The 26,483-nt window shown below is 44.6% G+C and overlaps 1 protein-coding gene across 1 annotated transcript; it reads left to right on the forward strand.

The window, feature by feature from the left end:
- Nucleotides 1–1,802: 1,802 nt before the first annotated feature.
- Nucleotides 1,803–25,638, forward strand: PKNOX2 (PBX/knotted 1 homeobox 2; the record flags this gene model as incomplete). Its single annotated transcript, XM_080631528.1, has 10 exons — nt 1,803–1,886; nt 6,708–6,847; nt 11,614–11,785; nt 14,912–15,100; nt 20,515–20,647; nt 20,731–20,828; nt 22,702–22,821; nt 23,608–23,684; nt 24,296–24,474; nt 25,391–25,638. 10 exons carry the CDS (start codon nt 1,803–1,805, stop codon nt 25,636–25,638), a joined length of 1,440 nt encoding a protein of 479 aa, XP_080487654.1.
- Between the last annotated feature and the right edge of the window lie 845 nt (nt 25,639–26,483).

A 26,483-nucleotide genomic window follows, 5' to 3' on the forward strand; every position in this document is an offset into this window, starting at 1 on the left:
ATCTCAGGTCGCTGCCAAAACTGCTTCCGGCAATAAGAGAGCCTTTATGGGCTTTATTGCTCACCGTTTCTTTCCTCTGTGCAAACACCCAGGGAGCTGTATGCAATTCCTGTCTTTGGTGACCCCCAGTCCCCCAGATTTCACTCTTTGCCCAAGAGCTGATCACTGACTCAAGCTGATCTGCAAGGGATTGGAGGGGTTTGGCGATGCTCTTCTCCTTTAGTCATCTGGATGCCTATGGTCAAGAGCTCATACAGCTAAATTGATTTAAGGGGGGGGGGGGTGAGAGTGGAAAGAAAGAGAGCATTAATGCATAAAATATATAAAAAATAAGAAAGGATTAATGCATAAAATAGCAGCTTTAGACCCTTCCCTGCATTCGGCTGGTGATAAATCCACGGGGCTGACAGCTTTGCACCGTTATCCGGAGATTCATGGCCAGGGGCTCCCACGTGAAATACCCGTCCGGCTTTTCCAGCGGGTACCAGGCGCTTCCCAGGATATTTATGGCACCCGAGTGCATTTGTTTCCCCCCAAATAAATATAGTGCTATTGGCAACAGCTGTCTCTCATTTTATGCCTTTTTTCCCTTACATTTTGCTCTAAGTCCTGTTCTCCAAACAAATCAACGCCCATAAAGCCTTGATTGTAGCAGCTCAGATGATATTTGGCAATTAAATTGGGCTCTGGACTGCCACCTTCTGGGAATATATTTGACCAAGAAGCTCACACCCCACAATAAATTGCCGTGTGCTAAAGGTAGGCTTAATCCTGGCTTGAACAATAGATAGCAAGCAGGACTTTTTGTTCCCCAAAATAGCAATGCCTTATTTTTCTCAGCTTCCCACTGAGATGTCTAGACCGCTGCAGTGCTAAATTCTGCTTTTCTCCAGCTGCAGCTGTTTCTGGTGGGGAGGTTTTCCCCTTGGTGTTCCCCCTTGAGGACGTGCCTGTAGCTGTGAGCCAAGTTTTGACATTGGACACCAGAGATTTTACTCCACAAGTTCACTCGGGAGCAGATAATTTTGCCTCCTGCTGTTTTGCTGTTGGGGAAATAACAAAAATCATTATTTTAATCCCATCAATGCAATATCTTGTGCATTCAGTCACCGTGGGGTTGGTCAATGCAACAATGCAACAGCTAGGTTGGTCAACTCGTATTCGCTCTCCTTTCTGGATTGAGCATTCAGTGCTTGAAGATGTGACCCCATGGTGGCCAGAGGCAAAGAGATACAGAATTTGGGTGAAGTTTTTGATGTGTAATTCCAGAAAATGGAAAATTTTGCATTTATGGCTTGTCTTCCTGCTTCCAGAAAGGAGGAATAACTGGAAAAGTGATGGAAATCCCCATTTAGGCACTGTTGTTATAAGGGGTATAAAGAAAATGCCCTGGGTGCACCAGGGTTCACAGGGGGGAAAATATAATGTGATGTTCACTGATCACCTCCATCACCATCGCATCCATCATGCATCCATGAAGCCATCATCTCCAAGAGCTGTGCCCTTGCCTGACTGCTCTCCAGCTAAAATCTCCTGTGACCCTCATCACCAGTGACCCTCTTCGTTTCACCCTTGATGCATTCCTTATCCAAACCCACAAATCCCTAACAATCATCAAATTACGATAACGATCATAGAAGAGCTTAGAAGAAGGGTTTCTTCTAGGGTCTGGGTAGTGGAGCTTGTGTGAGGAGCATCACTTCTCCTTTGTATCCTCTTGATTTTTCCTTTTCAGGGGGGATCCCCCTTAATCCAGCAGCATTTCTCCTGCCTACAGGTTCTCGATGTGACTCCCACCCAGGATGCACCATGTCTCCCCGGCACCGGCTCTGACGATGATGGCCACCCAGACAGTGCCCCCTCCTCCCTACCAAGACACCCCACAGGTGAGTGTCCCTGAGCACCCATGGTCTCCTGCAGACCCCTGGTGACCCCCAACTCCTGCATTCATCACCCTCCCTTCCTAATAATGACCATGACAAAGTATTTCACCCCAAAATCATCATTTCAGAGTGGCAAAAATTAAAAGCCCTCCAACGCAGTCTCTAAGATTGAAGGGGTTCTGTGTTTTTTACCCATTTCTGGCTTATTTTGGGGTCTTGGGGTCTTCTTGGAAAACCTGGATTGTGCGCTGAATCGGCACCCCGTTCAAAGCAGCTTTTTGGGTGGTTCCTATGGGAAATGTTGATTTCCCCCCCCATTTTCTACATATCTCATCTGCAAAAGCTCCAAAATCTCCCCTCTTAGGAAATAAACCATCAAAATCAAGCCTGCTCTCGGCAAGCTAAAATAAATAAATTGACTTTTACATCCCCCCGGGTCTCCTTTCCGCTCGTCTCCTTTGGTGGGAAAAGGTCACTTCTCACAAACGACACCTCGGTGGGGTTTTTATGGCTCCTCCAACTTTGGTGTCATCATTTGCTCGCTTCACTGCTCTGCTCTGCTCTGAGAAGGGCTTTTTTTTTCCCCAGTGTTTTTCTCTTCTCCGTGTCGAAACACGCAGCGGGGAGCCACGACGCCAGTTTAGTCCTAATGGGCAATTTAAAGCACTAAAATAGCTGAGATTTTCCGCAGCATCCTATGGAGACATCCCCTCTACTTTCCTCATCCCCATCCCTTATCTGCACCCCTTTCTAATACATTGAATTTTGGGGACTCTCAGGAGCATCATGAACTAAATCCTTCCTTTTTCCCCCCCTGTCCTGGGGGTTGCTCGAGTGTTTTTCTTTCAGTTTAAGTGGGTTTGGAGGAAAAGCTGCAGCCTAGAGTTGCTGGTTTTGACTCAACGCTGTTACTGCTGTGAGCCTTTTGCATGTGAATTTGGGATTTCTGGGGTTTAGAAAAGCAAACTGCACAGATTTCCTCTCCCCAGTGATGGGGAAGAGATGGGGAGGGTCAGTGATAAATACACCACCCCCCCCCCCCCCAGTTATTAGAGCTGCAACCAACTTCTCGTTATCAAGGGGAGAGTTTTGGGAAGAAAAGTGCTTAAAAAGGGGGTTTGGGAGAGCTTTGCATTTGTATTTTACTACAGAGGCTGTGCAAGTAATGTCCCTCACTGTCAGAAATGTGCAAAAATGAAACAGAAATTAAGGGAAAAGCTGTCTCTTGGAAGGAAAATAATGCTTTAATAATCACCTGGTTCTGCTAAGAGAGGGGGTGACACAAAGCATCATTTATATTGAGCATGCTTGCGCTCACTGCATAACTCCACCAGTTGAAAATTAAAGAATCTGTATAAAATCCACATATTTTCCATGATAAATGAACAGAAAAAACGTAAAGTCTGGAGCTATTTCATTGTCAGAGTTAGCAAAAAGAGGTTGATTTAAAAATAGGCATTTTCAGCAAGGAAGGTGATGAAAGCAGATCTGCCCTCCCCAAAAAAGGGTGTTTGAGGTGGTTACATCAGGGTCAAAAGTGGAAAATATAAAAAAAAAAAGAAAAAAAAGTTTACTTTTTTACTTATTCTATACATGTACTTATAAAATGGGATGGAAATGTTAATCTTTCAGTAGTTTCAACACAGAAAGTGATAAAACCAGCTTCGCTCTGCCCCCAGTGTGCTTTTCAGGGACAAAAATGGATATAAAAATAGAATTTCCTTTTTAATTATAAAAAATAATGTTTCTAGAAAAGCCACAGATGAAAACTGGGCTGGAGGTATTGATTTTTCTGTTGGATCCGTCAAACCCTCCCGCCCTCCAACTCCTGGTGTCCTCAGAATGTTTTTGGGCTCAGAACCACTGTTTTCAGCATGTGTGATGAAGTTTTCACTCTGAAATGCTAAGGGATAGGATAAATATTGCTGACTGAGGGGGTTTTCTTGCCCTGAAGACCTTGACTGTCATTGCTCTCTAGACTTAGAGAGTCCATAGTCTTCAACTTCAAAAAAATCCTAAAGCAAGAGGGATTATCACATTTAAACCTGCAGGAAGCCCTCACATCACCTGGTGAGGAGCTGCTAACACCAGGGAAGGATTTTCTTCCTGAAGAAGGGTAAAACCAGGAATACAATATAGATCAGGCTTTAAAACTGACAGGCTGAGAAAGTTGGGGCTGTTCAGCCTGGAGAAGAGAAGGCTGCGTGGAGACTCCAGAGCAGCTTCCAATGTCTGAAGGGGACTACAAGGATGCTGGAAAGGGACCTTCATCAGGGACTGTAGTGACAGGACAAGGGGTGATGGGTTCAAATAATCATCCTCATCATCACCATCATACCCCCGTCTGCATTTTTTTTCAACGCCTGCAACTTTCCTACCCAAATCCAGCCCCTTTTCCCCTATATTTCCCTATTTTCCCACTGCCAAAACATACACGCTCCCGAGCCAGAAGCCTGCTGCCTTTTTCCTGCTTTCCCTTCCCCACCTGCTCCCTGTAAAGCCATTTTTGGCTGCATTTTTGCCTCCCTCCCTGCCCAGCATCCCTATCTGGCTGCAAATACTCACATCCAAGTATCTTCTCACCTAATTTTCCACTGACTTGGGATTATTTTATTTATTTTTTATTATTTTCTTTAGCCCAAGGTGAGGTAATGGCTTTGAAACAGCTGCAGAGGAGGCTTTTTTTTTGGGTAATAGCCCAATTAGTTGCAGACTTGGCTGGAATCGGCCAACTTGGCAGGATTTGGGGGCAGGATGCAAAAAGAGCTTTGGCATCCTGAGTGTGTCAAGGGGAGAAAGAATAAAAAAAGGGAAAAAAGAGGGGGGAAAAGCCATTTCTCCCCTAGGAAAAGTTGTTTTTAAGGAAAATAACAGGGAGAAAAAAAGGGGAAAAAGAGAAAGAGGATGGGGAAATATTCCATGACATGGCTGGAGCATCTCAAAATCCCCTTGCATTTTGGTTTATGTAGAAAATGGGTGGGAAAAAAAGAGAAATCCAAAGTGCTGGAGTAGGAATGGGAAGCAAACCACAAATTTTCACTGGGGAAGGGAATAGGGATGGAAATCAAACCTGTTTCTGGGTTGAGAGAGTTAGGAATTGAATAGTGCAGGGTGAATTTGCAGGTGCAGGAGGCAAACTTCGCCGTTATGAACAATAAAGGAGATTAAAACCCAAAAGCGCCGTTATCGGCAGTGAAAGGTCAGGCAGGAGATATTAAAGTCAAACATTTTGAAAGCAAAAGGTGTCGAGGTGCTGACCCAGCCTGGGTTTACACAGCTTGTAAGGGAGGGAGAAGTCTGCTTTATCATGGCAAGAACCTGAGTAGCGGGATGGATTTGGCTGGAGAAGACTCTGGGTGTACACATATATCATGTATTTATATAGGTGTGTATAATATTGATCATATATATAATATGCAATATATATGTACATGTATGTAGTATATGCGTATATACAATAATGTACATATGTAATATGTACATGTATGTAAATATATGTGTATATAAATATAACCTACCATTTTATTTGCATATAAATAATCACAGAAATTAGTCTAGAAGTATACCAGCCAAATACATAAATCATATCTTTTATTTATATAAAACTAAACACAAAAATTAATATCAGATGATTGGAACTAGATGATCTTAAGGTCCTTTCCAACCCTAACTGTTCTATGATTCTATGATCTATTAGCCGAAGATATACATTATATATACAATATTCAGCAAAAAGCAGAGGCTTCCTTTTGCTGCCCAGCTCAGATTTACCGGTGAAAACAGGCAAATGCTAAATTCTTCACAGCATTTTGACACCAAAAGAGGGTGAAACACCCACTTTCCATTAATTTTTCACTGAGGTTTAAGCTAAACCCACTGGATGTGGGGGGGTGCGAACGCAAATCGACTATATTTCCCCCTGATTATTTTTGTTAACCAAGTCTTAGCAGTATGAAGCGATGCATCACGCAGTGTTCATCAGACCCATCTGCAGCCCAGCAGCAAATAATTCAGCTTTTTTTAATGCAATTGTTAATTTTAAGTGGAAATTGTCTGTAAATAGGTGCAAACCTGTACACATGCGGGTGAGAGTTTTGAGGGGATACTGGAAGGAAGCGCAGTGATTTGCACATGCACTACTAGCATGCACACTGCTCTCATCTTAAATGCAGGTATTTAACTAAAATACTTGCAGTTTCTCAAAAACCAAAATGTTAATTAGAAAAATGATTTATCACAGAGCAGATGTAATCTTGGCTGGAGATTTCCAGCCCAGACAGACTGCAATTCCCATTGCATCAGCGATCTGGGGCAGCACTGGGGTAAAGACCAAGATTTGGGCACAGGGAGGAAAAAAGAAGTTGAATTTTGGTTTTGGCTGGCTTCTCCCAGTGCAAAAATGACTCATTCCGAGTTGGAAGAGGCTCACGTAATTTTGTGTCTAGACAATAATACCTGCTTTGAAAAAAACCTTGGCAAGCAGCAGCCTTGCAGCTGATTTAATCTGGGACTTGTGCAAAGCATCTCTTAATAAATTACCCCCTGCCTCTGCTTTGCTGCTGCAATAAGGACGTTGGGTTTGGTTTGGTTTCTTTCCCTGTGTTTTCCCAAAGTAAAAAATCAGGGGAAAAGTGGGAAAACCTAAAGCAGCCTTAGATGGAATGCGAACGCATCCTGCTCAGAGCCCCACCGCGGCGCTACCTCTCCCTAAACTTCACAAACTTGCCGCGGAAGGCTGCAAAACGCAGTGGCAAAGCACAACAAACCCCAGGTTTACTTGATTTTCTCCCCTTTTATCCTCTCCTTTCCTTTCTCCCCTCCCAGATGACAGCCACAGCCCAGCAGCCCACCAAGGCTCAGCCCGTGCATCTCGCCACACCAGCAGCGGCCCCCAACGCACCAGTACCCACCGCGGCCGGCGACCCCCAGGCGCAGCTGGAGGCCGACAAGCGAGCTGTCTACAGGTGATGCAAGCTACTATCAGTGTGCATTCATTAATTAAGGCCTTAATGAATGCCTTATTTAATTAATGCACCCGTTGTTGTAATGCATTATGGCCGCATTGATTCGCCGATGCAGCAATTAATGCATCAGTTAATGCATCGATTCAGTGATGCTTCGGTGATGCATTTCGTTTCATTATTCTAATGCATTATTAATCCACTAATATTCTAATGCATTAATTAACAGACAGGAATGGGGGAATTTGCAATTTGCTTCGTTTTAGCGGTAGTAACTATTGATATTAACACTTGGTTAATGAGGGCCTTCATGGACATAATTTTGCAGCATCTCCCCCCATCTCCTGTCATGTTTTGCATCTCCCACCATCTTGCACCCAAAATATTCCTCCCAACCCCCAAAACCTCAAATTAGCCTGTTTTTTCTCTAGCAAAACCATGTGATTTTGGGCTGAAAAGGCACACAGAAGTGGTAAAGTCACTTATTAACCTGAAATAGGAAGTTCATGCATCCATATGAGTGCAGCAACAATGGGTGCGGGATGTATGAACCCCTCTGGTCCCCTTTTTTATCCTTTTGGAGATATTAATATAATATTGTAATATAATGTTATCATATAATTGCAATAAGTAACATCATAATTATGTAAATAGTATAATTATATAAGGAATATGTAATTATTAAAGTAATTGATAATTATTTACAGTATTACAATGTATACAGTAATGTATACTATAATTAGGATTAAGATTTAAGGTTAAGGATTAACCCCCTTGTTAATGGCCAGGGCTTGTGAATTAAAAACCCCCAAGTATTCAGATATTACGAGTCTGAAAGGTCTGGAAAGATGGGAATAAACCCACTGGTTTCCCAGGAAAACACAAAGGACTATTTGCAGCAGGTCTTAAGAGGTTTTTCTAAGGATAGGAATAATTTTCTCAAGGTGAAAGAGGTCATTCAGGAGAAACCACCTTTTCTTTGTACGTCTGCAAGGATTTTTGCAGTGTTCATGGGATGATGAAACCGAAAAAACCCCTTTGGAGTTTTCCCAGCCTCAATTTGAAGGTCAGAAAATGCTGGGAATAATTTGGACCTATTTCCCACCCAGAAAAGTAGGGAAAAATACGTTGGCTGGTCCTGCGTGTGGACTTGGTTGCCCAAACCTGGATGCTGATTTTTGGCTATCAACCAAAAGTACCTCCCAGATATATTTTTATCTCTAAAAAACCAAATGAGGCCGTGCAAAATCGGAATATTAACCTATACAGCACTTAATGAGGATTGTGGATATGGAATTAAGTAGCAAAAGCAGGCAGGAATTCTGTTTTAGTCATCGCGAAGCCATATCCTGCGCCTAGAATGATGATTTTTGTTAATTTTCAATAATTGCACCAAGGCAGAAGGCATCGGTCGATCAACCTGGAGGGAAATCGCCAGGAAAATGCGATGGGAAATATAAAAAGAGCTGGGACAAGTCACCCCACTGGGTTTTATGCTCTAGTGGGAGGTTTATCACCCATAAAAACAGAGGAAAAAGGGAAAAAAATCAAGCATCCCCCTCCCTGCTTGATGCAGGAGCATCTTTGCAGGAACTGGTCCAGCAGCAGCACTTCTCTGCTGCTATTTTCCCCAGGTGAAGTATTTTCTTGACTTTATGCAAGAAGCTGGCACTTCCCAATGGATTATGGGCAAGTCAAGAGGTTTCTTCTGTGGGAACCGATGCTTAAACCACCCCAGCACTGCAACCTGGATTTTTCCAAGTGGGAAAGGGCTGAATTTCTTTTCATTAAGTTTATTTTCTATGGGTTTTTTTTAAGGGGGGAATGGATATATTGGAGCTGGGTAAAACTAAAGCCTGCTTGTGATGTGCCCAAGGTGCCACCAGCACCCTGAGCCCTGCTGAAGGTGGGAAATGAGGCCATTAGAGGAATTCATTTCTCTCTATTAGCCAGTGTTGAATCCTTTTTATTAGTGGCTGGAAACGACCTCTCTCCTGCAGGAAAATGTCAGGGCTGGTTCAGCCCTTTTATTTGGAGGATTCCATGGGAAAACAAAAAAAAACAAACAAAAAAAACACAAACAAAAAACCAAAACAAAAGGAAAAGGGAAAAAAACCACAAAAAAAACCCACAAAAAAAAAAAACAAAAAATGAGGGTTTTGTTTGAAAACTGTCTTCACAGAATCACAGAATAGTTTGGGTTGGAAGGGACCAGCAAAGGTCATCCCGGCCAACCCTCACAAAGGAAAAATGAAAAGCAAATTTTTTTCAGCAAAAGCAGATTTTTCCACCTGAAAACTGTGCCGTAGGGGTGATTTTCCACCTCCGTAACCCCCATGGTGGGGGAAATCCTCCTGGATATCTGTCTAATTTTCCTCACAAATTTCACAGCAAGGATGGGCTCCAACCTTTCATTTCCATGCCATAATCTCTGCCTGCAAAGCCCCATGGTGTACCTTCCCTTCCCTTCCTTTCCCTTCCCTTCCCTTCCCTTCCCTTCCCTTCCCTTCCCTTCCCTTCCCTTCCCTTCCCTTCCCTTCCCTTCCCTTCCCTTCCCTTCCCTTCCCTTCCCTTCCCTCCCTTTCCCTTCCCTTCATTCCTTTCTCATTATTTGTTTTCCTTTCCCTTCCTCCCTTTCTCTTCTTTTCCTTTATTTCTTTTTCTTTCCTTTTCATTTTATTTCCTACTGAAAACCAAACCATCTTCCCCTCAGCCACATGCCTCTTCCTCCTCCCTGCCAGCATTCCCAGACATTCCTGGCAGTCCATAGCAGCACTGCCCCAATACTGAAGCGTGGAGGGTGATGCCAGCAACAGTCTTCATTCCCCCTGGATCACTGCAACCCCTCAAAGCAAAGGGGCTAAAAATTGCTCTGGGGCTGCAATCGCTCCCCTATTAAAACCCCATCCTTGGGGTAGTTCCAAGCCTTTGCTCCTAATTGGCTGTGGAAATGGCAGTGGGCACCTGCCACTGAGCCGCCAGTTCCTAAGTCCCGATAATTCCTCCCACCGCCTGGAATTTGCCTTTCATATCCCTCGGCTGAGCCCCGGCAGGGCTGCCCAAAGTATGAAATTATTTCCTCCCCTCCTGTTCTCTGCTCCAGCCTCAGCGAACCTGGCATTAAACCGGGATCAGGACAGATTAAACTATAATATGCTGTGGTATTAGTGGCTGCAAATGAAGACTTAGCCAAGGGGTTTAACCCCTTCGCCTGACTCAGGCTCAGAAAAGACCAGTGGAAAGTGATTCAGAATCATCTTTTGGAGCATCTTTGGGAGATAAAATGGTGGAGAAATTCCCATTGCTCTGGGATAACTGGGGAAGAACATCCCTGGAGAAGCATTTTGCATTTCTCCCCTGAAATACTCCATAGATACGATTTATTTTATTTTATTTTACTGTAATTTTGCACATCTGGAGAGGCTTGTTGAGGGTTGCACTAACTCATGGTCTTCATCCCCTTCTCTTCCATGTGTTTTGGTGTTGTATGTTTATTTGCATTTTATAGAATCACAGAATCATGGCATGGTTTGGGTTGGAAGGGACCTTAAAGCTCATCCAGCTCCAACCCCTGCCACAGGCAGGGACACCTTCCACTGGAGCAGCTTGCTCCAAGCCCCTGTGTCCAACCTGGCCTTGAACACTGCCAGGGATGGGGCAGCCACAGCTTCTCGGGGCACCCTGTGCCAGCGCCTCAGCACTCTCAGAGGGGAGAGCTTCTTAGATCTAACCTGAAATTCCCCTGTTTCAGTTTTAACCCGTTACCCATTGTCCTGTCGCTACAGTCCCTGATGAAGAGTCCCTCCCCAGCATCCTTGCAGCCTCCTTCAGACACTGGAAGCTGTTTGGAGGCGTCCACACAGCTTCTCTTCTCCAGGCTGAACAGCCCCAGTGTTCTCAGCTTGTCTTCATACAGGAGGTGCTCCAGCCTCTGATCATCCTCATTGCCTCCTCTGGACTTGCTTCAATAGCTCCATGTCCTTCTGATGTTGAGAACACCAGAAGTGCACACAGTGCTGCAAGTGGGGTAGAGTCACCTCCTTCGACCTGCTGGTCAGGAGGTGATTCTGCATCCATTTAGCATCATCATTAGAGCAAATGGTGGATTTTCAAGGACTGTAAGGTGGTTTTCTAGTAATTAGAGCAAACTGTGGATTTGCAAAGAGAATTGCAAATCTTTGTATCCTAACAGTCATCTTGTGGTAAGACAGAAGTGGGATTTGGCCCATCTTCATGGAGAGACATGGATGTTCTCGACAGAGATACAATGAGACCTCTTGGTGGAGAAACACCCCGTAGCAGGATTAGTCCGTAGGATGCTGTGGGCATGTAGAAATACCAGCTCATCCCCATCCAGCACCTCCAGCCATTTTGGGGTAAAATATTACCATCAATGATCAAGTGCTGGTGTCGATTCCCAAAAATGCAAAGCCACCAGGACAGCAGATGGCTCCAAGACAACCATCCCAAAGCCAAACCATTTTGCCTATGGCATACCATTTTGGAAATGCCAGCTTTGGTGCAATGAAGGAAAACACCAAGATGTAAGAGAAGTCATTGCCTGGTGGAGAAGATGGTGAACTTTGCAATATTTAAGCTTTGTATTGTTGTTGGAAATGGTCAAGATGGAGAAATTCCTGCATTGGCTTGGGAATGAGGTTTGAACCACCTGGCTTTTGCAGGAGGGCATGGATAGGTGGTGTGGGGTAAAAATGGACATGGGACCTAAACCAGTTTGTATTATGGGGGTTCTCCTTTGTCCTCTGCAGGCATCCACTGTTCCCGCTGCTGACTCTGCTCTTTGAGAAGTGTGAGCAGGCGACGCAGGGCTCTGAGTGCATCACCTCGGCCAGCTTTGACGTCGACATCGAGAACTTCGTCCACCAGCAGGAGCAGGAGCACAAGCCCTTCTTCAGTGATGATCCTGAGCTGGACAACCTGGTAGAGGCAGCTGGGGCTTGGCAGATGGTTTTTGGGGGTCAGGGAGAAGGTAGGGGTGAAGATGAAGATCTACCACCTTGGGCAGTGTCTTTGGGCTCCATTTGCAGTGTTGGTGATCTTGTAATGTTCTCTATACACCATATGAGACCTTCTCCAGGACCTTCTCTGAGAATTTTTCCATAAGATCCCCTATGAGAACAAAATCCTGCCCTGTGGCTCGTTTTCCCACACAAATACCATGTGCTCAGTGTGTTTTCTGGAAACAGCCAAGGCTGGTTTGTGTCTCAAAATCTGCAGTCTCTGCATCGTGTTCTTGTCTGGGACCATCTTGTTTCAAGTGTAGTGGACAGCTCATGTCCTAGAAGCAAAGCAAAATAAGAGCTTTATCTGAAAAGGGTGATGCATATCGATGGTTTGGGACACTTTGGACTGGTTTTGGTGGCTTGCCTGTCATAGCAGCACAAATTTCATGCTGTGCCAATTGCTGCTGAAAAGTGCCTCAGGAGACTCTGCTTGGAATGGAGATTTTCTCATGTGTGGATCTCAGGAAACATCCCCAAATGCCATTATTTTATCCAAGAAGCCTCCTCATGTGGTCTCCAGGGCAAGTGTGTGGGTAGACAGGTCCATGGCACCATGGTGGTGTACCCAGCAAGAACATTTTTAAGGTCGAAAGAGGTGACCAGCTCTGATGATGCAAGGAGCAGAACACCTTCCCTGGGGGTTTGTGTGTCCCCTGGGCCATGTTTCAGAGGGATTTCCATCCCAGAAAAGGAGCAAAATCAGACAATTCCCACACAGCTTTTTCTACGTATTACAGATATCAGGAGTGTGATGATGTCCAGTGACCTGTCATGAAGGGGGAAAGAACAATCAATACTCATCCAAGCGCAAAACCTACCTGCCTCTTCCCTAAAAAGACCAAGAGATGGTTTCAAGATGGATTGAAATCCCTCGTGGTTTGTGCCCAATTTCAGTTGTAGAAGGGAGTTTTGTGACATCCCTAAATCAAGAGTGGCTTAGCAGCCTGTGGAAAGCTGCCCAAAAAACTTCCAGGCCATGCAAAGCCCAGTTTGTACATTACTAAACCTGTTTCACAATGTCTTACAGCCAAGAACAGAAATTGCTCTGGGACAAGCAACCAAAAAAAGAGAATTTTTGAATTAGTTCACTTTGGCACTGAACATGCATCAAATGTTAAGGTGCACAAAAAAAAACCCTTTAAATTACATCAAAATGGGTGGAATGATCTAGGAAGAGGAGAGAGATGGAGCCAGCTGAAGCAGAAAAAAACCCAAATCCAAATATTTTTGTGAGAAAAATCTGTTACTACACGTAACATCTCCAGCAAATGATCAGTGCAGGAGATGTGTCCACAGAGGTTATTTTCACTGGGTTTTTTTGGTGGTTTCTTAACAAGGCCGCCCACCAATTATGGTTTTTTGGCATGTTTTGGAGCAACTCTTGCTGCCAAGGTGAAATTTGGCCATTGGCAGTTGCACCGATCCCATGCGTGACTGTGCAGCACTGGATATATTCGTATGCATATATTCTCCCCATTTCTAGGACATGTTTGTATGTATATATTCTATCCAATGCCCAGAATGTCTCCAGGAGCCATTCAGATCACTTGGTGTGGTTGGCCTCCATCGAGACAGAGGAGATGGTTAATGCAATGCTGAAGAAGGACCATTCCTATTGGTGTGAAGCGCCAACTGGACGGAATTTTGGATGAAATACTCAAGACTCAACATTTCAATCCCCTTCTGAGCCGACACTTTTTCCCTATTTTCATTGTTTTTGCAGTTTTTTGGTTATTTTTGGGGGTGTTTTCTTCTTCTAATGCCACTGATTCCCCGGAAATCGGCAATGGCAAAGCAGGGATGAAAAGGCCAGCGGCATTAAGCTATCATTAGAATAAGAGTCATGTATTCCTCACCGCCGAGATGCACATAATTAGAAATTAGAAAAAGGTCAGATCTCACCATTATCAACTCAATCAGCTGCCGAGTGCCACACAGTCAATTAATTCAGCATCTGTATTTTTTACAACCCCGCGCACGTACGCCGTCGGACTGTAACTCTTTATTCGGACAGATATACGACGCAGCGGAGCAGGGACATAAAATGAGACCCTAAGCAAATGAGCTGAGATAATTGAGAGATTTATTTTTTATACATATATGTGTCAGGTCTTCTTGCCTTTGCCCTTGAATATTGACTTTCATGGCCATTGAGCCCTGGGAGGATGCGGAGACTTGGGCCATGACGCCTCCACCTTGTGCTTTGCCAGCACCAACTGCAGAGGAGATAAAAAATAGCAAGAAAAAGGCCCCCCAAAAAGAGGATTTTTCCAACTACAACCCATCATCCCTGATGTTCCGTCACTAAAAATTCACTTTCTCTGTCATGGAGCCACCACCCAGGTTTGGCACTGGATTTTTCGGGATGTTTCCCACCCATGGTGACTCGCAGTTTGTAAAGATGACCACTAAAATTTGCAAGTTAAAAACACCCTTTGAAATGCAAAGACGCTTTGTTCCATAAAACCGCATTTATTGCCCCGGAGTGAATAGCTGAAATTTTATATATTATGCAAGATTTCAAACAGCGGCTGTAAAACTTAAGGTTTCAGCTCAGCAAGAGGAATGTTTTATGTGTAAATTTTTTAACGTTTATGGGGTACGTTTTAATGAGGCCCAGGCTTTGCACCAGCAACAGCTTACGGTGGAGTTGCAGCCTCATAATCTTGTTAGAAGAAGTGGCCTCCAGAGAATAACCAAATGCTTTTCAACATCCTTGGATGTCGGACTTTTTTTGGGCATGGGGAGCAATTCCCATGAAGGCAATGATAAATTCTGTGAATTTTTGCCTCTTGGGATACCAGAGATGGAATTGATGGGAAGGGAAAAAGGAATGCAGAGGTGATGAAGGATGGGCTCTGGCATGGGGTTTTGGCACGAATATTGATTTTTTGGCTCTTTTTTTTCGGTGTGTTTAAAAATAAAATATTTAATTCTGCCATGGGATTTTGGGTGAGAATATTGATTTGGGTTGTTTTTTTTTTCCCCCTATTCTTCAAGGTAAAAAACGATTTTAACTTTGCCATTATGTGCCCTTGTGTAGATGGTGAAGGCCATTCAGGTCCTGCGCATCCACCTCCTGGAGCTGGAGAAGGTCAACGAGTTGTGCAAGGACTTCTGCAACCGCTACATCACCTGCCTCAAAACCAAGATGCACAGTGACAACCTACTCAGGAATGACCTGGGGGGGCCCTACTCCCCCAGCCCCTCCTCCCTCAGCCTCCACCCCCAGGTAACACCTTAAATATCACCTGTAATCATCATCACTGCACGTTGACCAACGGGCGAGCTGGGTCAATGGGATTTGAGGGTTTCTCTACAACTCTTGTAGCCTCCTGGAAATTCATTAAAACCCATCCCCAGTTGACAGAAACAATGGAAAAAAGCCCCATGTCTTGCTCATATCATACAATAAATGATGCTGTGGAGATCTTTGTGTCATTGCGAAAGAAAGAGATGAGGACTTTTCCTAAACTTATGTTGCAGCAATGAAATGTGTGTGGAGGGAGGAACTGCAGAAGCCATGCAAAGCACACGGGAAAATGGACCATAAATTTTGCATTTTTCATGAAAAATTACTATTTGTTGGTAGGAGGGACAGAAACACCACGATTTTCCCCACTACTTTCCCTTCCCCCATCCTTGTCAAGAAATCTCAAGGCACCTCAACAGATTTTTGGGTCTCTTTTGGGCTTTGCTGCTCCTCAATTTGCCCCGGCACGTCTTGCATTTTTCCCACAGCATGGTCAATTTTCCCACCTTGACTGTTTTTTTGGCATAATTTGGGTTTTAGCTGGGAGAAGGAAACATTTGGTGCCTCAAGCACAGCGGGAGAGTACAAGCAGATGCCTAGGAACTGCAGAAATATCAGCTGAAATGTCCAAACCAAGCTGCGCCTTGGTGCTTTTTCGGTCAAAATAAGGAATTGTTACTTAATATTTGGAAAAAAACCTGTTTCCCATAGGTTGGGGTTTTCATGTGCATTCCCAGTGCAGGGAATAAATGGTGGCTCGCTGCATCCCAAAAAACTTCCCTGATGCAATATTGTGTCTCCCTTGTGGATTTCTCTCAGACCCTCAGTTTTTTGAAGGAGGGAATGAAATCTGGGCTTGCACAATCCCACCAGAGATAACTGCAGCAACAGAAAATAACCCAGGCGGCTCTTGAGCTTCTCACCAAGAATGAGGTGGTGATGCTGGCTTTTTAGGGCTTTTCTGGGTGTTTTTAAGGTGGTGGAAATGAGAAAGCACAAGTTGTTTTTAACAGCAGGGTTCCAAGTACTGCAGTTTGAAGCTTCCAATATGATGTTTGCAGCCCAGAACAGGAAAGGAGAAGCCCTCCAAAAAGTTTTATTTCTTATTTGGGTTTCCTGAAAGCACCAAACCACTTAATCATTGATCTACTCCCCCCCCCCCGTCTGTATTTTCTAATAATCTCTAGAAATGGACTTATTATCCCTTTGCCGCTTTATGGGAGCATTCCTTATGATCAAAATTAGCAAGACACTTGCATAAAAGAGAACAATAATTGCTCAACGAGCATCTCGCTTGTAATTTATTAGTTTCTATTATTGTGCATTGCCATGGCAACGGCTCGCATCCCGGGTGATGAGAGAGATGTTAGATAGGAGCCGACGAAGCTCCCGGTCCCAGCAAATGGAGATGCACGGGTTTTATCAGTAATTTTCATGGAAATAATAAGTGAGGGAGTTAATGAGATGGAAAAGCCGTCCTGTGGCTATTGTGATTCCCCCCCCCCCCATCTTTTTTCTTTCTAATTTTTAAAGTGTTGATCTAATTAGAATGCATCGGTCAGGAAAAGTAATGAGGATTTAGTGCCTCACAAAGAGGTGGGGATCCTATCAGAAAATTAGCACAAGTCTTTGGAAAATAAGAAGGCCCACAGAGAGGTACCAAGCGCCTCTGATTCCTACAAACCCAGAGCTGCCGAATGTTTTCCTTCTGGGCAAGACTTGAAAGTTGGAGAAATTCAAGTGAGGATTTGGAAGCAGTTGTTGAATAAATGGGAATGCACCCAGGAAAGACCCAACTGGAGAGGAAACGCTCGCTCAGTGATGAAGGGATTTTCAGCAGGCAACTGAAATACTTTGATAGAGCAGAAGGAGCCACCATCTCATCTGCTCATTGGATGAGGACATAAGAAGGACATGGAGCTGTTGAGCAAGTCCAGAAGAGGCCATGAGGATGACCAGGGGCTGTATGAAGATAGGCTGAGAAAATTGGGGCTGTTCAGCTGCACTAACCAATGACAAGTGCCTGAGTGCTTCAGCTCATTGAGTATCCTTGAGTTTGCATGGGAAAGGATAAAAACCAAAAAACTGGAAATACTCTATAACCATCAGTTGAGTTTTAAGGGCTGGGGATGCTCCAGAGAGCTGAAGAATCCTGGGACCAGTGGTTAAAAAATGGCAAGTGAGATGATTTTGCTAATGATTGTTGCATTCACCTCAAGCTGGGGACAGGTGAAACAGTGAACAGGCTGCTGATTTAGAGATTTAAAGAAAAATAAATCTGAAAAATGTAAATATAATTCATAGCAATGACTGAGGTCTCTCAGAAGAAAGGTTTTCTCAGGGCATCGATCCTTCTGCGAGGAGATCCACCAGGTTGGTCATGGAAGCGAAACCTTTCAATTTTTTGCAGTGTTTTAGCAATGGACACCCTCCTTTAAAAATTTCTGGATGCAAAATAGCAAGGATGTCAACTAAAACTGGGAAAACAACGTCTGGAGCTGTCAAAATGTCATCGCGGGAGACTCGCGGTTGGATTTCCCTGGCGTATCCCAAAAGGACGGTCCTTGGCTTGGTGGTATTTGTGCTTTCTAAGGTGGAAAATGCAAGAATTTCTGGAAATGCAAGAAAGCCTGGTGGGGTTGGAAAGATGCGGGAGCACCCAAATGGGTGTTTCAACTGTTGCTGAAATCTTCTCCTGTTGCCAAGTCTAGAGATGACTCTTGGTGTTGGCCAAGTTTGGGTGAAACGGTAGGGTTTTTCCTCTCTGATGATCCTTCCCTGGACCTTTGTTACCTTACAGACAATTTTCTGTCCTATGTTATCCATTGATTTTGGGCTTTGGTTTGTTTTGTGGAGGAGTTTCAGACTGTCTGGACAGTCTGAACTGTCTGAACTGTCTGGGCTGAACCCAGGACACCGGCCTGCAGGTCCACCAGGCAGTTCCCCTTCTTCCATTTTTCTTGGTTGCTTTTCACTTGGTTTCATGTGAAAACCTTGAGTCCTCATCAGACCAAACACTTTTTAACCCCCTCCCTTCATTTAATTAATATTTTTTGAGGTTTTCCAGGCAGGAATGGAAGAGTGGAGGTGCCTGTTGCATGGAGGGGGGAAAAAAGCCGATTTAACCCAAAGCTTAAAGTAAATCAATTTGACTTTCCTTCAGCATCAAAGTGGTCTTCACTGCTCTCCAGTTGACTTCACCTGGAAGAAAAAGAAACTCTTCATAGCCACTCACATGGGAAACCAGAGCACTGCCAGGGATGTTTAAATTGGGTTAAATCTTGCATTTTTCAGCTCTTGTTTCAAGTGAGAATTGCAGCAGATCGGCAGTGGTTTAATGGTCATATTCAGGACAGCATTTCTTCTCAAATTCCTTCTCCATCTTTTTCTTCATTAAAATGACTTTTAGTTGGGAGAAATAGGGCTGTGGAAGGTCAGTGCTGAGATGTGGATCCGCAGAGACACCTAGAGATGCTTTCTTTATACTCAAGTTTCAACTTCCTATGAGTCCTAAAATACAAAATACTTTCACTGCAGCAAAATCACAAGTTAATATCATTTGGCTGGCATTTGCTATCCAGGCAATTAGTACGCAAAATATAGTTTTTAAATCTTCTTGGAGATATCTATATTTATTTTAAGACAGAGCCTCCACTTCCATTGGGTACCCTCGGTTTCACGTTGGCATTGCAGTTACACCATGAATTCCTTTTTTGGACATGACCAGGCTAGTGTTTTGGGACAGTTTTCCTCTACAACACCAAAAAAACCCCCAATTTTTGTCATACAATGCCGTTAGAAATGGCTTTGACCACTGCATCTGGAAAGAGCAGGTTCTTGTTTCCAGTTTTTGATATCCCTCATTGTTTCTTCCCAGTGCACTTAGAATCATGAAATCAACCAGGTTGGAAAAGACCTTCAAGATCATCAAGTCCAACCTTTACCCCAGTGCTGCCAAGGCACCCACTAAACCATGTCACTAAGGGCCTTGTCTACACAATGTGTGGACACTTGCAGGGACAGTGATTCCACCACTTCCCTGGGCAGCCTGTTCCAATGCCTGAGCACCCTTTGGGGAAGGAATTGTTCCTAAACTCCAGTCTAAAATGTTCTGGATACCCTTCGTTTGGAGGAATCATGGAAAAACACAGCAGGAGGGGAAAGCCAAACCAAAACCAATTTTTCCTCAAATGTTAGAGATGGGGAAGGGATATTAAAAAAAAAAAAAAAAAAAAGCATAAGTATTTTATGGTTTTTGCATTTTTGAAATTAATTTAGTGATGAAAAGGAACGTGTGGGAGGCAAAGCAGAAATTCACAGCAACTGTAGCAAAATTTCCACATAAGTAACATTGGGATCATCAATGGAGAGGACAAAAATACCACGTGGCAGAGGTGTCAGATGCAATGGTTTGGGCTCGACATCAAGGGAAGGGAAAACGCAGGAAGGGGTTTTAATGGCAAAAGTCTTGAATATGAAGAAATGTCTCAAAATGAAGGGAAATTGGATAAAAAAGTGAAAAACCCCTGCCTTTTACTGGCATTTTACTCAACAGTTGAGGGCCACCTGGACACCAGGGAGGTGATGCAGAATGGGAAAATGGGTAGAAAAAGGAAAGACAGTATTTTTATTGCAAGAAATGAGTGCAGTTTTCACTCCAGCTGGGTGAATTAGAGATAAATGGTTATTTTGGGCTTATTTTGAAATGATAATTTCATAGATCTTGTTTGCTAATTCCTGCCCATCTGGGAGGTTGTGGTACATCACCCTGTATTCTCACCATCCTCAATTGCAGCACCCTTCCCAAAATGCTGCATTCAGTACTCAAATAATCATTCCATTTGGTCTCTTTCCAATTGCTGCTTGAATCCAAGAGCTGCTCCAGAGCTGGGGCTGGCAATGAGGTTACAGCTTTTGGCTTCAAAAATGCCCTTTTTTTTGCAAAAAGTTAGCTTAAAGCTGCAAGGAATGATATCAAATGGTGTTATGTTGTTATTAATGTCATTGTTTTACTATTACTCAGGCGAGGTGAAACAATGGTGCTTGCCCTGGCTTTTAGACAATGCTGCATCAGACAGTTCCAGTGAAAACATCCCAAAACTATACGGAAAGAAGAAGACTGAAGAAATTCCTTCTTGTCTCTCATGCTCCTTTTTCCTAGTGGGAATGCATAAAGAAGACAAGTTTGGGGAAGTCACTTTGCAAAGTGTAAATCCTCGTTTTTCATCTCCTTTTGCAGTTGCAACAAAGTGAAGAGCTCCTTTTTGTGCTGTTTTGCCTGTTGGAGTCCTCAAAGCAACAGGATGAATTTACTGGGGGGAGGTTGGGGGTATATTAACCCCCTGCATGGCTTTGCGCGTTAAAAGCAATGCTTTGAATGGTTTTTCCCTCAGGAGATGTTGCAGAGCTCGCCCGCAGCACTGCCGCCCGCATCCAACCCTCCACCAGGCATCGTGGTGCCAGCAGCCACACTCCCACCGGGCAACTTGGCCATGAGCACTGGCAGCAACTCACCGGCTGTGCCAGGTAGGGGCCACACAGGAGTCTGGTGGGGGCAAAGGGGAGAAGTTTGGGGGTTTTGGGACCCCCACGAGCCTTTCTGTCCCTAGGTGGAGCCTTGTACCAGCCTGTGACGATGGTGACGTCACAGGGCCAGGTCCTTGCCCAAGCCATCGCCCCTGGTGCCCTGCAGCTCCCCAATGCCCAGGTAAGACCTTCCCCCCTCACATTCCCACTTTACACAGCATTTTGCACGGCCGCAGCAAGTGTAAAACCCGTTTCTCAAGGCGTTAAACTCGTGGGAGTATCCTAAATCTTTAATTAGCAGGAAACATTGATTAAACCCAGGTACCTTGGGGGTACCTGAGGAACTAGAGCAAAGACCTAACAAATTATAGCAATGTTTATATTTCTATGTTATATAGTATATTATATTCTATACACTATACACTGCATACTATATGATATAGTATGACATATGACATGGTATATGATATATGAGATATCATATCTCATGGATCGTATGTGAGATGATAAATGATATATGACATATGATAGATATATGTGATAGATGTTATGATACATGAAATATGGGATCTCATGATGTATGAAATATGAGATCTATGATATCTAAGATATATGATATATCTGATAGGATACGATATATAATCATAGAGTCATAGGATAGTTTGGGTTGGAAAGGCCTTAAGATCATCTAGTTCCAACCCCCCTGCCATGGGCAGGGACACCATACACTAAACCATTGCTATTGGATTATGGATCTGGGATTGCCTGTCCGGTGCAGCAATTGCAGCACTCATGGGAAAGATTAATTTTTTCCCTTGTTTTATGGATTCTGGCATATTGTTTTAGCCATTTGCTCTGGTTTTACTCCTTCCTTCTGTCGTTGCAATGAATTTATGTGGGGTTTGTCTGTGGATGCATCTTGCAATAAGGTGACAATTTGGTGTAGAAAAGGATTTATAAGGACAACTTGCTATTCTCTGTTGGCTTCATTGCACATGAACTCTTCCAAACCCCCATTCCCTAGGAATTTGGACAAGAAACCATTGTTTTCTGCTCCTCTGCTTCGCAGGGCAGGTCAGCAAAAATTCCCCTGTGAATGTTGGGAATGGGGGGCACCTCGCTGGCAGCTTCTATTGCCTGTGCACTGCTTCTTGAAATTTCTTCCTTTAATACCTTTCCATTGAGGGCTTAAATCTTGCAGCAAAACCCTCCATGGTGGGAAAAACATGTGCACAGGGAATATCGGGGCAGGGAGGAAGCCCCAGACAAGCACCTCCGGATGCTCTTCCTGCACCACCGGCATGATTTATTCAGCTGGAACCCATGGGAATTGCAGGGACCTGCTGGCCTGATGTTTAATTCATCCAGCGGAAAGGGTTTGATGAAGAGCTGGGGAAAATAAAGAGTAAAAATCTCTTTTCAACTCAAGCACTGAGATTTCGGTTCGGTTCCTGCGTCCTCATTAAAACTTCTCTTGCAGCAAGATGTCGATATTTCATTTTTCTGGGGGAAAAAACGCAAATTTTCCTGCAATGGATATGTTTCTCCTCATGATGGGAATCAGTCGGATGAGGAACGCAGGCTTGGAAGGTGTTGACAAGCAGCAGGGTTTTAACCTCAGGTTCAGAAAGCCATCTTCTTGGTTGCTGGAGCAAGCTGCTCTAGTGGAAGGTGTCCCTGCCCGTGGCAGGGGTTGGAGCTGGATGAGCTTTAAGGTCCCTTCCAACCCAAACCATTCCATGATTCTATTTTGTAAGGCAAAGTTGTTTTTCCTCTTTAATTGGATATCAAAACCGTCGTGTGTTTCACACCAGAGTCCCCAGCTGTGCTGGTGCCACCTCAGGGAGAAAAATCCCATTGCCCTTTGCAAAGCATTGGTAAAACCAGTGGAGATATTGAATAGAGATCCTGGGGGAACATGTGGATTTAATGCAAAGTTTTTAGGGGAAAAAAAACCCTGCAAGTGCCCGGTTTTTCCACTCTCATTTTGAGTTGGTTTTGCTTGTGTTTTGGGTTGTCTGTCTCTGTTTTCAGCCAGTGCTCTCCCCTGGCAGGTGAACCTCGATCTTACATCCCTCCTCGATGGTGAGGACAAGAAGTCCAAGAACAAGCGGGGCGTCCTGCCCAAACATGCCACCAACATCATGCGCTCATGGCTCTTCCAACATCTCATGGTGAGCACCTGAACTGCCAAATCTCTGTGCAAGCTGGGGAAAATAAAAGGGTGGAAAACCCCAGAATGAGCAAATCAAGGGGGTGAGTTTGTATTTGGAGGCACTAAGCGGCTTTGCTTTTATTTTGGGAGTATTTGGAGCATGCGTTTTTCACTGCAGGTGGTAACAATATGCCCTTAATGCAAAAATAAGCAAACAAAAGGGGTTTTCCATGACTTTTTGCATTGTTTTACAGTTAACATCTCCCAAATACCCTTTTCTAGCAAGCTGGAGTGTGAAAGCTGTCCCACAGGTAGGGTTGTGATCGGCAGTCACCTGACATGCAGAACTGCAGACCCATCCCATTCTGCGGGGATGCAAATGTAGGTAGATGGAAGGAACTCGGAGGATGCAAGCAGGGTATTTCCATGCAAGGACACTGCTGTCCCATCAGCAGGGCTGGAAGAAGGGTGAAAAGCTTAACCCTAACCCTTTTTCCTACATAATTTGGCCAAAACCCACTCAGAATCTGATTGCAAAGAGCTTCATGATGGTCTCTAGGAAGGTGGGAGACTCTCAAGGTAGGCAGCAATGCAGAAAATAACAATTCCAAGCAACTTGGGGAATAACATGACCCAGGAAATCATAGAGCAGCAACTGGATGGGACTTCCCAGCCTGTTTTTTTAAATGGGAAATGTTGGATTTATTGCATTCAGGACAAGAACATCGCCGTGTTGGGCCCACTCAGGGTTGCCGGTTTGCATACAGGGATGTCATTTTGCTGCTCATCTCTCTCTTTTTCCTAGCACCCCTACCCCACAGAGGATGAGAAGAGGCAAATTGCCGCTCAAACCAACCTGACCCTCTTGCAAGTCAACAACTGGTGAGTGCACCAGCGGCCCAAGCAGTCATCTTGCTGGCTTTAGAAATGTTTTTCATGCTGTTTTGGTGCTATATAATGCTTTTCTGGGAGTAACTTGGGAAATCAGGGCCCATTTCTAGTTGGGCTGGGGTGTGTTGAATTGATGGCGTTTCATTTGCGATGTCTCAGTGCCCTCTGCTGGCAAACCCCATGTGTAGCAGCCTTCAACTCAGCTGGAGAAATCAATGCAATGGTGTAATATGGAATGGTTTGTGTTGGAAGGGACCTTCAAAGCTCATCGAGTTCCAATCCCTTGCCATGGGCAGGGACACCTTCCACTGGAGCAGCTTGCTGCAAGCCCCTGTGTCCAACCTGGCCTTGAACACTGCCAGGGATGGGGCAGCCACAGTTTCTCTGGGCACCCTGTGCCAGTGCCCCACCACTCTCATCATAAAACATACCACAGACAGATAGAATAGGGGAACCCCCCAGATTTTTGGTTTTATATTGTGATTCATTGAATTTATATGTTATTGAATTTATTGTCATTGAATTTATAAGTTATAAAGTCTGTTGTTCTAACTCAGAATTGGTGTAACATTACTCCAATGGTCTCTCTTTTCCCTGGAAAGGTTCATCAACGCCCGGCGGCGCATCCTGCAGCCAATGCTCGATGCCAGCAACCCAGACCCTGCCCCCAAAGCAAAGAAAATCAAATCTCAGCATCGGCCCACCCAGCGGTTCTGGCCCAACTCCATCGCTGCTGGGGTCCTGCAGCAGCAGAGTGGCAATTCGGGGACAAATCCTGATGGTAAGGACAAGCCCTGATGGCCCCTGCTCTTCCTGGATGGGGTGGCCATGCATTCAATTATGGCCTTAATTGGGAATTAAGGATTTCTAGAGCCATTTTTATTCCCTGTGGGGAAAAATATGTTGAAGAAGTGGTGAAAGCAAGAAGATCCTTCCAGTTGGCTACCATGAGGGCACTAGAAATGGGGCACTGCCATCTCCTCAGCGTAGGAATGCTCCTCAATGATCAGCCACTGTGGGGCACCACTTGGGATGCCTCCTGAGAGGAGAAGATAAAGGGGAAGATGGGGAGACGAGAGGAGACAAAATGGAAGAAAGGGTTATAAGATGGCGATGAGAAAACAGATGAGACAAGATAGGAAGGAAGAAGATGAAAGGAAGGTGAACAGAGAACAGATAATGAAAAAGAAGAGTAGAGAAGTTGGAGATAAGAAGATGAGACAAGATGGGAAGAGAGAAGATGGAGGAAAGATGAAGAACAAGTGATGAAGATGAAGAGGAGCAGAGAAGATAGCGATGAGAAGACAGATGAGACAAGAAGGGAGGAGAAAAGATAGAGAACAGATGATGAAGATGGAGTAGAGAAGATGAAGAGAGGGTAAATGAGTATGGACCAAACGAGATTGGAACAGAGGAGATGAAGAGAAGGGATGGTGGAAACTGAGAGAAGATGAAGATCTGCCCAACTAATTTGGGCATCTACTTGCTCAAAAATGATCATTTCTTGTTATTTAATGAAGATACATTAAAAACATTAAGGGTTGGCCCTTGGGCAGTGACTGGGACATGTGGAACACCCTACAGGGTGCTCTCCCTAGATACAGCTTTCAACTTGGCTTGTTCTTGGGTTTTGTGCTTTGTTGTCATTTTTATATTACTTGGGGAGTCTTTATTTCTATGTATTCATGTGATTTCAGGCTCGCTCAGCATGGACAACCTGCAACCCCTCTCATCAGCGACAGCCACCATGGCCATGCAGCAGGCCATGCTGGCAGCCCATGATGACTCCCTTGATGGCACCGAGGAAGAAGAGGAGGATGAGGAGGATGAGGACGAGATGGAGGAAGAGGAAGAAGAAGAGGAAGAGCTGGAAGAAGAGCCTGGTGGCCTCCCGGCGGCACCCGGCGCTGACCTCGGCTTGGACCACAGTGACTCCTTGGAATAGCTCCTCCTGCACCATCCCCAAATCATTGACAGCACCAGAAACAAAATTCCCCCAGAAATGCCAAAAAAAAACCAACCCGTGGCAAGAACAGAAACAAAATTGGTGAGAAAAAAGCAAATTGGAGGCACTGGTGGCTGCCCTGGCTGCCCACAGGAGCACAGGGACCAGCACGTCAGCGTGTGGATGTGAAGGACACATGTTTACAAGGCACATATTGTGGCCGGATTTATTTTTCTTTTTCAGGCTTTTTTTCTTATTTTTCCCTTTTCCCCTTCATTTTTGGTAAGAAAAAGCATTTTTAGGGGATGCCGTTTTCCCCACGCGATGCTCCAATGCTGTTGGGCGACAGTGGGCTTTCACCATGGGCCACTGCATCCATCACTTGGAGTCCTTGGTGCAAAAAACCCCAAATCCCAATGAACAACCCCAGGACTGATGCTTTTTGGGATTTTCCCCCAAAAAGAGGATTCACAGGCGTAAGTATCGGCACATGGGGAGAAAGAAACAGCGAGTGCAAGTTCTGCTTCAGGTTGGATCTGGGAAGGGTTTTGGTGCTCTTGACCCACCAGATTGCCCAAATCTCCCTGTTTTATCCCCAGTGCTGTGGCCGTTTGGTGACTCTGGACACAACTTTCTGGAAAAGGGAGGATATTCCCCCAAATCCTTTTATTTATGTGCTAAACCACCCATTGAATCTGGAGAAGAACCACCCCATTCTCATCCCGAAGGGCTGAGACTGGATGCAGAGTTGGGGCAAAGGCCACCGGGAATGAGACTTTCCCACTGGCACCGAGGCAGGAAAAAATGGGTTTAAAACACACAGGTTTTCACCCAGAATTGAACGG

This window comes from Psittacula echo, assembly GCF_963264785.1.
Source record: "Psittacula echo genome assembly, chromosome: 18".
NCBI lineage: Eukaryota > Metazoa > Chordata > Aves > Psittaciformes > Psittacidae > Psittacula > Psittacula echo.